The 12,326-nt window shown below is 34.0% G+C and overlaps 1 protein-coding gene across 1 annotated transcript; it reads right to left on the minus strand.

Moving 5' to 3' along the window:
• Positions 1-218: 218 nt before the first annotated feature.
• Positions 219-4,100, minus strand: LOC143620035 (uncharacterized). Its single transcript, XM_077091832.1, has 7 exons — positions 3,538-4,100; positions 2,826-2,952; positions 2,699-2,752; positions 2,375-2,466; positions 1,800-2,035; positions 570-728; positions 219-446 (listed from the first exon to the last, which is right to left on the minus strand). Exons 1-7 carry the CDS (start codon positions 4,098-4,100, stop codon positions 364-366), a joined length of 1,314 nt encoding a protein of 437 aa, XP_076947947.1. The 3' UTR covers positions 219-363.
• Positions 4,101-12,326: the final 8,226 nt, after the last annotated feature.

Raw genomic sequence — 12,326 nt, forward strand, 5'->3', positions numbered from 1 at the left:
TAAAATAATAAAGTGACAGTTGGTAACCCTCCACCTTTGAAAGTCGCCACAACAACACCATTACACCCCTAAAAGGAAAATCGTCCCTTGCTGATGTGGCGCCACGTAAAAAATCCCCCCATTTGTAGTTCTCCACTACACCTGGTCTAAGTACACATTAGATCTATCATTGATTTCCCTTTTTCTTTTTCCTAAAATAATCTCGTTTATTGGGGTCAATTTCCAATCATTTCCATGATAACAGGAATTACCTTCACAATTAATATTCAGTGCCAAACTAATACTTTATGCCTATCTAACTAACCCGAAGACAATATATTAACACTCCATGGGCAGACGGGTTTTGGCTGAACTTGGTGAGTGCTACTGATCAATCAAAGTGCCAACTTGTTCTCCCGTCAATGCTTTCGAAACATTCCCGGGCTCCAGCATGTTAAATATGACAACTACAAATGCAAAAACAATCAAATGAATAAAAAAGATTGGATTATCATGTTACTGATCATTAATCTAATTGATTATATGCATTTTTAAGAACAAAAAATTTATGAAAGAGAGAATAAACTAACTGGGAATTGCGTTCTCTTCACAAAATTGTATGGCCATAAAATCCATGGAAATGCAATCTCCAGAAACCACATCACTGAAGGATATTTGATCAATAGTGGCATTGTTATCATCACAGATACCGTTTACACTTGTACCTTTTATAACAGCATCTGCATTGACTGGTTAACAAAGAAACATATGATCGGCCATCACATTTGAGATCTACTTGAGAAGAACTATTTTATTGACAAAATTTGTTTATGTATATCTATGTATACATGTAGGTATTGACACATTTATGTATGCATATGTATGCATGCATGCATATATCTACTTATGTGCATATGCATGTACGTATAGTCATATAGATACATCTATGTATGCATATATTCTATGTATGTATATATGCATGTAAGCATATATCAATGTATATGTAGGTATAGATACATCTATGTATGTGCATACATATGCATGTATGTGTATATGGGGGCAGGATCAAGAGAGAACTAGAGAACTAAGAAACTGTGAAAACTTAGTTTAAAAAAATATTTTTAATTTTTTTTATCTTTCATCCTTCTTATATGTTGTTATTCATCACCAAAAAAATAAATAAATAAAAAATTTGATCTCGATATTGTTGTATTGCATACATGCAACATGACAATATTGGTGTATTGTCTGTATGTAATATCGAGATCGATTTTTTTTTAAATTAGATTTTTTTAGAAGTCGGATTTTTATTAAAAAAATCATGTTTGATTGAGTTTTCACGTTTTCTTTATTAGTTCTCTCTCTAAGGAGGAGCTCTCTCTTGATCATGCCCCTATGCATGTGTGTGTGTGTTATGTGGGAGTGTTTTATGCAGCACACGGTTTTTTGTGAGAACATGACAAACAAAGCAAATCATTCATTTTTTCAATCTTAAAATTTTTTAAAACATAAAAAATGGTTGAAATGCAATGTTTATTCATCTCTTTTCAAATTAAAAGATAAAAAAAAAGGAATATAAACAAATTTCATTTATTTATAGAACCAACACATGCACAAGTCATGTATAGGTTCTATTACCTGCACATGTGATGTAAACGCTTAAAGTAAAATTAAAAGCATATGAACAAATTAGTTTAATCCTATTTATGTACATAACATACACATTTCTATGTAAGTAAAATTTTTAATAAATGTAAACAATTAATAGAAGTGCCAAAATTGTCATAATGCAGCATAAAAGATGTTATGAAGGATCATACTCTCAACGGCTCTTAAAGCTGCAGCTGTATCAGTAGTAAAAAGCGGGTTCCCAGTGCCAGCACCAACCCCACCAAAAATAACAACTCTTTCTTTTTCAAGATGACGCATGGCCCGTAACCGGTTATATGGTTCAGCAACTTCAGGCATCACAAACGCACTTTGCACACGCGTTTGAATACCTAATTTCTCTAGTGCTGATTGAAGCAATATTGAATTCATAACTGTTGCCATCATGCTACGCAAACAATCACAGAAATATCAGAAAACCCTAAATAAAATACTAATCTTTATTTTAAAATATATACCATCGGTCCCAAAAATATTGTCCGCAAATAAAAAAAAACAAAAGTTAAATCTAATATTCCAATTCTAAGATATACGCAATAGATGCAACTAAAAGCTCAATTTTACCATTTCATTCAACACATCATTGAGTTAAAACATTTACATTTATGATAAAGATAATTAAAGTAAACCAAAAAAATAGTATATTAAAACTACTTTTGTTAAAAGTGTACAGTTTTTTGGGACAATTTTGTGATGATTTTAAGGTGAAAATGACAACTAAAAATACCCAATTTGGTAAGCTGTCGGCCTATCTAAATCAGTTGCTGACACCCAAGAATCGCCACAAAAGAAGTTACGGCCTCCGATAATAATTGCCACCTAATCACAAGTAAAATATATATTTTTAGGTGATAAAACAATATGCAAAATGTTGTGGACAAAAGTAATAGCTAATGACTATGTGATTGCCTTAAGTTAAAGGCAGATTTGCACATAAAAGAAACTTACTTTAAGTCAGTATATCATAAATTTATAGTAATCAATAACTTGGTTTAAAATTTTATATAAAATTGCAATTTGCAGCTTGGATAAAAGATTAATAAACAATTACCTCAACACCAGAACGGGAAGCAGCAGCTACTTCTTCTGCAATTCTTAAAGCCACCTAAAAGCATAACAATTAATACGCAAATTGCCACAGATACATGAATTCATTTCACATGTGAAAAATAGTCAACCTTTGGGTCAATGGTTTGATCATTTCCAGCCAATGCAGTGCCACTGACTTTAAAAACCACCCTTTTCCATTTCACATCTGATTTGGACTTTTTGTTGTTAAGAACAATACCATTGTGGGGAGCAGGCCTTTAAACATAAGAAACATATATAAGATCATATGAGTTCATTGATACAACACTATGGATAAATGACATATAGCCATATGGGCCTGTAGACAAACCGAACGTTCAGTGAACAAGCGGGAAGTTTGTTTATCTAATTTAGTCAAGTGAACAAACATGAACACATATCTCGTCGTCGTGCATCTGTTTATGTTTGTTAACATTCGTCTACATTCGTTCATTTAAATTCATTTATGCTCGTTCGTTTATGTTCACTTATGTTCGTTTGTTTAGGTTAGTTAATTTACCCCCACTAAAATATTCACTTAAAACTTTTGACTTGTTACAAATTATTCTAGTTTTAATAACTTTTTAGGCCCAACGTATTGTTCTTCACTTTCTTTTTACTACTTTTAGCTCAGTTATGTTCGTTCATCTTTGTTCAGTTATGTTTGTTCATCTTTGTTCAGTTATGTTTGTTCCTTTACATTCATTAAGTGTCCGTTTATAATGTTAACGAACAAACATAAGCGAACACAAACAAGAAAACTGCGTTCGTTTAATTGTGCGTGTTCTATCGTTCACAAATTGGAATGCAGATGATCCAAACCTTGCAGATGGACGCAGCCGGTCAGCTGAGGATATTCCGGCGGATATTCCAGCAGACTTATCATCATCGGAGACTGCATCGCTTTTCGCAGCATTTGCATTCCCAAACAAATTGTCCATTTTTTGGTACCAAATCCAATTACTAACATCACTGCCATTACTCTCCATTCGCTGCGTCTCGAGCTTCAACCGTTTCTTCAAATTATCAATTTTATTCTTACACTGTTCAATACTCTTCCGAGATTGCTTATCACAACCCTCCGCAACCAATTCCGTCACCACTTCCCAATCCTTATACCTCAATTTACTCCGATTCAACGCCATATATTTATCCGTAAACGAATCCAGAAGAATCCTAATCGCAGAATCACTCCACTCCTCACGCTCCCTCCGGTGATCTCCGGAATCGAGCTTCTGTTTCTTGCTCTGTCGTTCATTCGGATTCAATTCACTCGATTTTGCCGGAGAATTCACGGCGGCAGGTGTGACGGTGGTGGCCGGAGTGTCGTCGGTGGTGATGACGTCTCCGATCGGAGGGGTTTCGTCGTTTGTGGATGAGGCCATTGAAGGATTGGGGTTAGGGTTTCTGATTACTCCGACGAGGTAGAAGAAGAGGTGAAAATTAGACAGACGACGTTAACGAGACGTTAAGCGTTAAGGTGGTTGGGTCAGCTGTCTCGTGGCCTTAGGGATATTCCGTCACGTTTTGGTAACGTTTCCGTTAAAGTGCATCTCATATGTTGTTATAAGTTACAACTTTCAGCACCCAAATCTATGTTTTACAAATGACAGCTTTAGAATTAGTACTGAACTTAGTTCAAGTGTCTTTAAAATGTTTATGAAGTCTTTAAAACATGTTCATAAGACTCTATGCAGTGGAGAGCAAAAAAAGGGGGGAGGGGGGCGTCACCCTAGCAGGGGACGATTTTCATTTTAGGGTATGGTGGTTTGTAACCCAATTTGTTCTATCACATCCAATCTTGTAAAAGTAGGTTTACAAGGCCGAGTATTCTTCGAGTAGTCGCTACAAGGTATGTCGCCGAGGGGAGTTTCTTTAACTCCGCCTAATTACTAAGAATCGATCAAAGATGGTCAACCATAGTCAGAATCACATTTAATTGGTGGACTTGATCTGATTTTAACTTAAAAAATAATGTGTAATTCTTATTTCTATAATATTAAAGAACCATTTTTTTAAATTAATGATTAGAAATTCTTAGAATAATTTATTGTGTATTTCTTCTATTTATATTGATATTTACATATTTTGTTATAAATATTAGTAAAATATTGATATTCGACATATATAATATCAAAAAATTAATTTTCTTTATATTTACCATGTCCAAGTACTCCCCAGGTACTCCGAGTACACCCAGCTCCCCAGTCGACTGCCTAGGGTCCGCCTAGCGACTTTTGCAATCTTATTCACATCATAATACATATATAATATTACACACTACATAATAAAAAATTATTATTTTCAAACTCAAACCCCGCGACAAAAGTATACCCCCCCCCCCCAACAAATAGCCTGAATATCGCATAGGGCTGGTGTTCATATCAAAAATCACCCAAAAATACTTCATTTTGTCGCCCACTACACATAGGCTAAGTCTTATTAACTAATTTTATTGTGTCTGAACTACATTATTGATTTTTGATGAGTTCCAAACCTAACTCTAAAACTAATTTAGAGTTCCAGAATTAAGCAAAAAAGTGTCGAAACTACTTTTGAAGTGCTTCTGATGTCTTCCAAACTATATCATATATCCGATGTGTTTAAGTAGCGATGAGCTCAGTACCATAACGTTACTAACCGGCATCAATTCCAAATTTCCTGTTACCAGTTTTCTTAAAAATTTGGTACCGGTACCATGGGTAAAAATGATACCGTACCGTTCCTGAAACATCAAATAGTTGCTACCTAATCGGTATAGACGGTATCCGGTACTCTGCACATCCCTAATTTGAAGTACTTCGAAACCATGTCTGACCAGAAGTTGTTTAAATTAAGTATAAAACTTCAAACAGAGTTTAGACTTACATGACTAGAGGTGCACAAATCGGATTTTTCAAAAACCCGGGTTCGGGTATGGAACCGGGTTCTGGTATGGCCGGGTATTGGAAAATCGGGTATTGGTAATACCCGGGTAGGGTTCAGGTATTGTCTCTAAATACCATACCCTATGCATCGGGTTCGGGTCGGGTATAAAATCGGGTATTTAAATACCCTATTTTCGGTATTGAAAAACCCTATTTCTGGGTTTTTTTGGGCTTTTTTCGGGTTTTTTTGGGTATATATTGAATTTTTTTTAAGGGGTTACAATCTTTAGAGGTATTTTCGGGTGTTTTTCAGGTATTTTTCGGATAATTTCGGGTATAGATCGGGTATTTGCAAAACCCGGTTTCGAGCATTGGAAAAACTCAATTCCGGGTATGGAACCGGTTCCGGGTTTCGGGTATTACCGGGTATAAATCGGGTCCGGTTCCGGGTTCAGGTTTTGGTACTGAAATGCATACTCTGAAAACCCAGGTATTAACAAAAACCGGTTCCGGGTATTTTTTCGGGTTCGATTCCGGATTCGGGTTTTTTGTGCACCTCTGTACATGACAACAATCCTTCCAATGATCTTTTATTACTAACAAGAACTTCAACATCCCATGATCATAAAAACCATAAAATCATCACAAACTCCCACATTCATTAAACATCAAACATAAGACACAAGTGGGCCCGAGTAATATTTTGGAGCTAGAAACCGTGATCAAAATGCCAAGTGGGCCCTAATAATATTTTGGGCCGGATTTAGTACCAATGTCGTCCAATGGGCCCGAGGAGAATATGTGTGATCATACTTTGGGGATGTTTGGGTTAGCATTTAAAATACTTATTTGCTTTTTAAAAAGCAAAAGCCATTTTTAAAAAATTTTAGTTTGAAACTTTTAAAGAAGCTTTATCAAATAACTTTTGCTTTTCCACAAACAAATAAGTAAATACGTAAGTTTGAGAAGCTCATCCAAACACCCCCTAAACCGGGTAAATTTCTTGAAGCAACCCAAATTCTTGGAATCTGGAAATTCACTTCACTTGATCATTTTCTTCCATGTTAGCTGCCACTCGTATTGATCGACACCGAATTTAACCAAATTATTAAACGTGCATTTAACCGGTTTTAAAAACAGGATCTTTACACTTCTTTGAAAGCCTCGTGACAACTTTTGACACAAGGTTTAAAATTATGTAGCATTTTGACGCATATTAAATTGACCTATATATACTCATCATCTTCTGAAATGAGCTTTTTATACGACCCGACCCAATTCAAACTGAAAATCCAGACATTGATAAGAGATATCTTCGAGCACCAATACTTATAAATATAGCAAAACTTTTATTGTATGAAATTATTGTTTTATGTTTTAAAATTAAATAGGATGGGATAGTGTACATTCAAGATTTGACCCTGTTTGCATGTATCATCAGAGCAACAGAAGTTATGGAGGGAAATCACACACACATGACACACCGTTTGTGTAAGTTATGTTACAGTAAGTCAAGAGAGACAAACAGACAGCTTCTGGTATAAGTTATCAGATTCAGACCCCTCAACTCACACTGTACATAAATCATGCTTTCACGTAGTCATAATCATTCAGTCATTTCATAACGTAATAAATACCTAAAATTATATAAAATATCTATTCTATGTAATGTTCACGTGAATAAAAATGCTTAAAATGTGTAAATGAGTACATTTTTTTTCCTTATCTATATTGTTTTCATACAAAATAACTTAGGGGTTGCTTGGTAATCTTTTAATAATTCTATTAAGATGCTACAATTGAATTAGTCAGCATTTACCATTAAAAATGTTTGTTTCACCATAATGACACAATCTGAATCTATTAGCAAATCTCTTACCCGTTAAGTTTCAAAATAATATTGCCTGAAAAATTTGCCGCTTTAACCATTCACATATGTTCATAACTCCCAGTCTCTCACGCACCACCTCCTCGACCCACCACCAATCACCATCACACTGGTGCATTTAATACTTACTGGCTTAAAGTCTATTAATCATTCACGCACAGAGGTTGTGAAACATCCCCTAAGATTTTACATTTCAAAACATATCTATTCTATGTTTGTTTTGTCTTTTCTTTTTGTTGGCCCTTCTCTTGTTTCTTTGGTTGTGTTCCTAGTTAAGTAGTTACTTGTTAGGTTTTCCGTGTTTTTATTTTAACTATTTGTCCTTTTTAAAAACAAATCTAATGATAAAAATAAAGGTAGTATTATGGTGGTGTGAGGCAAATCGTGGTGGTGATTATGATTAGTTGTGGTGGTAGACTAGTAGATTTGGATTTTGTTGAAAGTGAAAGTAAATGACATATAGTTGAGGTAAAGAAAAAAAGGTTTTGGGTGGGGCGACGGCGGCGGCCAGCCACTCCGGAGGATGCTTTTTTAATTAAGCGGTTGTTCTTTGGCTCTTCGTATCAAAATAAATCCTAAAATATTGTGATATAATAGATTGCTAATTAGGGTTACAATGACTCTATACTAATACTAATAAAACCATTGATCTAATAGATAAACCCAATGATTCAAAACAATACAAAACATGAATTTAATGACAGATAGATTCGTCGAAAACCTGCTAGTGTGTTGGAAATTTATTTTATTATTGATTGCCGATGGAACTTACATATGGGTCTCCAACGAACGTAACAGAATGTAGAGTTGCTACCATGATAATATCAACCGATCAACGATGGAATTGTCAACATTGGATCACCGACAAAGGTTAGCGACAATTATTTATTTAAAAAATAAATAAATGTTTCCGGTTTTCGTAAATGCAAATAAAATGTAAAAATAATATAAATATGTATCATAAACCAACAAATCTCATTATAAATTAAAAGGTATAGTTGTAACACCCCGTTTTTGTCATATAAATAAAGGTGGGTAAAGTTAAAACGCAAAAGAAAACAAAAATGAGAAGTGTGATAAATATTTGTGACCATACAAAAAACCCTTAAAAAATTTTAAAAAAAATTATAACTCAATATATAAATAAAAAACGAAAAAAATTAAAAAACCAAAATGTTTTCCCCGTCATTTCCATTAAAAAAAAATGACGAAAAGACACAATGCAACAGCCAAGCTATCGCCGCATCATAATATTGTCCGCTTTGGCCGTGACGTACCACCATCGCCTCACGAATTTGCTTTTGGTTTCTCAGGTGGAGACTTCCGCGTTATGATGGAGAAGGTATCCACCTCCTTATAAAGAAGGCTTTGTTCACCTCCCTAACCGATGTGGGATGTCACACACAATGCCGAAAATGAATAACCAACACAAATGATAACAAAAAAAAAACACAATAGATCGCAAAATATAAAAAAAATGCTAGACAAAATATGACACAATATTGAGTAATATAACACAATATCAAGAAAAAAAGACACAATCAATGACGAAAATAAACACAAAACACAATAATAAACAAAAAAGACACGATGATCTTTTTTACTCAACATTGCGTCTTTTTCGAGGTTTATTTGTGTTTTTATATTTTTCGTTTTTGTATTAAAATTTGAGTTATGATTTTTTTTATTAATTTTTCATTATTTTTTAGAGGATTTTTTATGGCTACAAACTCTTTTCATTCTTCTTATTTTTGTCTCCGTTTATAGAATAACTTGACACAAATAAAGTTTTTAAAGTTTATTTGTATTTTGTATAAAACGAATGCTATGAATGAACACTTAAGTGGCAAAACGATGTGTAACAATTATTGGAAGTTGAGGGGCTGAAATTGTTAGAACATTAACCAATTGATTTTGAAGCCAAACTGGCATCATATCCATCGTGTTTGATCATTACTTCAAAAACAAAAGAATGATGGATATGACAAAGGATTTAACTCATCTAAACATTAAAACAATGAATCCACTACTAGCAAGTAATTTGTATGAGGTCTGCCTACTATACATACAAGAAAGATAAACATTGTGTCACACCCTGAATAAAAGCGGCGAAACATGCCGTGGCACGACGTGATTGTTTCAATACACACGACAGCATTAAAGTGACAATATTTAAACAACTCATTTATTTCATTTAACATGAAAACACAACACAACTTGTTTATGCAAATAAAACAAAGTACAAGAAATTAAATAGTTCATTTAAGTAATAACCTAATGGTCAAAAAAAAAAAACGTTTTCAAATCTTCAATCAACCAATAATTAAACATGTAGCGTTGCATAAAATATATTTTATCGACACGAATGTTGGTGAACAATTCCATGATTTTTGTATATATAATATGATGCAAACTCCACAACTCTTATGTGAAACCGTAAATAATGACAATTGTGGTATATAAATCATAAATAAAAGAGGCTTTTTTCTAATAGGTAAAAACTACCAAATTACAGTAAGAAGCGTATGATCATACTTATTGAGGATGAGGATGAGGCCAACCAACAAAAGCAATAAACATTGAGCAATTAATCATATTATGCATATAACACACAATCCAGCAATTATTCTAAGTAATATATAAACTAGAGTTTACGGTTTAAGGATCCAAATCTTAAATCATTTTGTTTAAGTATGCAAAGCTACCCCCAAAGTATAAAGGCGAAAACAGGGATTAATTACTCACTTGGAATAAGTGATTTTGATGACGAATTACTTAGAACAAAAACTTCAAGAAAGTGAGCCCAACGGTTTATTATTATTCCGCTTATCACACATCTTTTAAATGTTTAGGCCGGGGAACAAAAGAATATATTATTATTCATCTTTTAGGAAATATGCGAACATATGATTATTCGTATATCTTGTAAGAGATATTCATGAGACATAAAATGGACAAACTATAATCTTAAAGTAGCATGAAGGGATTGTTAATGATCTTATGCGAAATTAAAATCATTGAATGAAAGTTTAGACGTGATTTGAGTGGTCCACATCAACCCACAACATACTAGTACAATAAGATGGGTCACCCGTAAGATATGATAGCTCTTGACTTTATGCAATAATAATTACCATTTTCTTTTTCTACTTTTGCTTTTCGTGACCTTGTTTAATGAAAATTTCATTATCTATTAATATTCGTTTTTACAATCACGTTGTAAATCAGACTCAAGAATAATTTAATCTCAACTAAAATTGATTATTTTTTTTTACTATAATTATTGACACGAAAAGACCACACGTTACATTACCCTGATTATTTATACAAGAAAACTTGATAGAACCAAAATCTTATCATACTATCACTCGTTACATTACCCTAAACCCTCTATCATACTCTTTAAATAATAAACCTAATATTTCTAATTCACACTCAAATACATTATTTAGAATAAATTAAACTTGTCACTCTAAGGCAACTGGGGGTGGTCCGTTATAGCGTGGCCATCACGCGTGATTGTCACGGGAACACCGCCGCCGGTCCTCCCATCACGCGTGATGGGGGGCCGGCCGAGATGGCCATCATGCACACGATGAAGACGATCGTTGGTTGGTTTTGACCGTTGAGAGGAGATAAAAAAAAACTTAATTAACGTATATAAATATAATCAAATCCATCTTCAAATCCAACTCAAATCTAACTCAAATCCTCTACTACAAACAACATTCTAACATCACACAAATGGAGGGTTCAAATAAACGTGGCTCGGGTTCAAAGGAAACCCAATCCCGACCAAAGGTTCGACAAAATCTTGGCGAGCCGGCGAGATTCCGATTACAAGATGAACCCGACACAACCCAACCATTCCAACCACAACCTTTTCAACCACAACCGTTCCAAAACCAACCATTTCAATCTCAGACATTTAATTCACCGTTTTCATCGACACCATATCAAAACCAACCGTTTAGTCCACCTTTTTCTAGCCAAATATTTCAAAATAATCCTTTTGAAACGTTTCAATCTCAACCGTCACAAACGTCCGTTGTCACACCCCGACCAATGAAGGCGGAAACGTCGAGGCGGAAACGTCTGTTGTCATCATTTAAATCCATATCATCATAAATAACACAACAATTGTTCATACAAAATGCCAAATAGATAGATAAACAAATAACTTGTTCTTTTATTTTCTAATATCCTAAAGCCAAGATAATAAGTTTCTTCAAGTAATCAAATCAAGCTAACATCAAACCTGTAACATTGCATAAAATTGAGTTTGTCAACACGAAGGTTGGTGAGCAATTTTCATAGTTTTGGACAATAAGTATATAGTATGAAATCCACAACTAGTATATGAAAACAATAAATAATAGCAACAATTTAGATAAATGAAACCGTCAATAAGAATACATTGACGAACCGTCAATAATAATACATTGACGACAATAATGAAATCGTCAATAAGAATACATTGACGAACCGTCAATAAGAATACATTGACGACAATAATGAAATCGTCAATAAGAATACATTGACGACACCTTTCTATATGGGGATACCATATATACTCGGAATTAACGTATGATCATACTTTGATGAGGCTACCCGCCTTAGCATTCAAGAGGCTACCCGCCTTAGCATTCAAGAATTTGCACATAATCATGTAAAGCATATAAAACCAAATCGAGCATTTATTTAAGTAAACATATACAATACGTGTTGTGGTTTAAGACTCAAGTATAAATCATTTGAATTTGAATAAGTATGCAATGCCACCCCCAAAACGAAAGATGGAAAACGGGGGATGAAAAAGTACTCACATTAACAAGTAACTTGAAAGATAGTGTCGT

This window comes from Bidens hawaiensis, unplaced genomic scaffold (assembly GCF_021521415.1).
Source record: "Bidens hawaiensis isolate Kalapana, Puna unplaced genomic scaffold, B.hawaiensis_p1.1 tig00002525_1, whole genome shotgun sequence".
NCBI lineage: Eukaryota > Viridiplantae > Streptophyta > Magnoliopsida > Asterales > Asteraceae > Bidens > Bidens hawaiensis.

Bases quoted from the DNA above. Each gene is read 5' to 3' on its own strand.
- LOC143620035 (XM_077091832.1), bottom strand. From the start codon at position 4,100: ATGGCCTCATCCACAAACGACGAAACCCCTCCGATCGGAGACGTCATC. The intron at 2,467-2,698 runs GTAATTGTTTAT...ACTTGTGATTAG, and splicing joins CTTCCCGTTCTGGTGTTGAG to GTGGCAATTATTATCGGAGG. The intron at 2,036-2,374 runs GTATTTTTAGTT...TTGTTTGCGTAG, and splicing joins CCGACAGCTTACCAAATTGG to CATGATGGCAACAGTTATGA.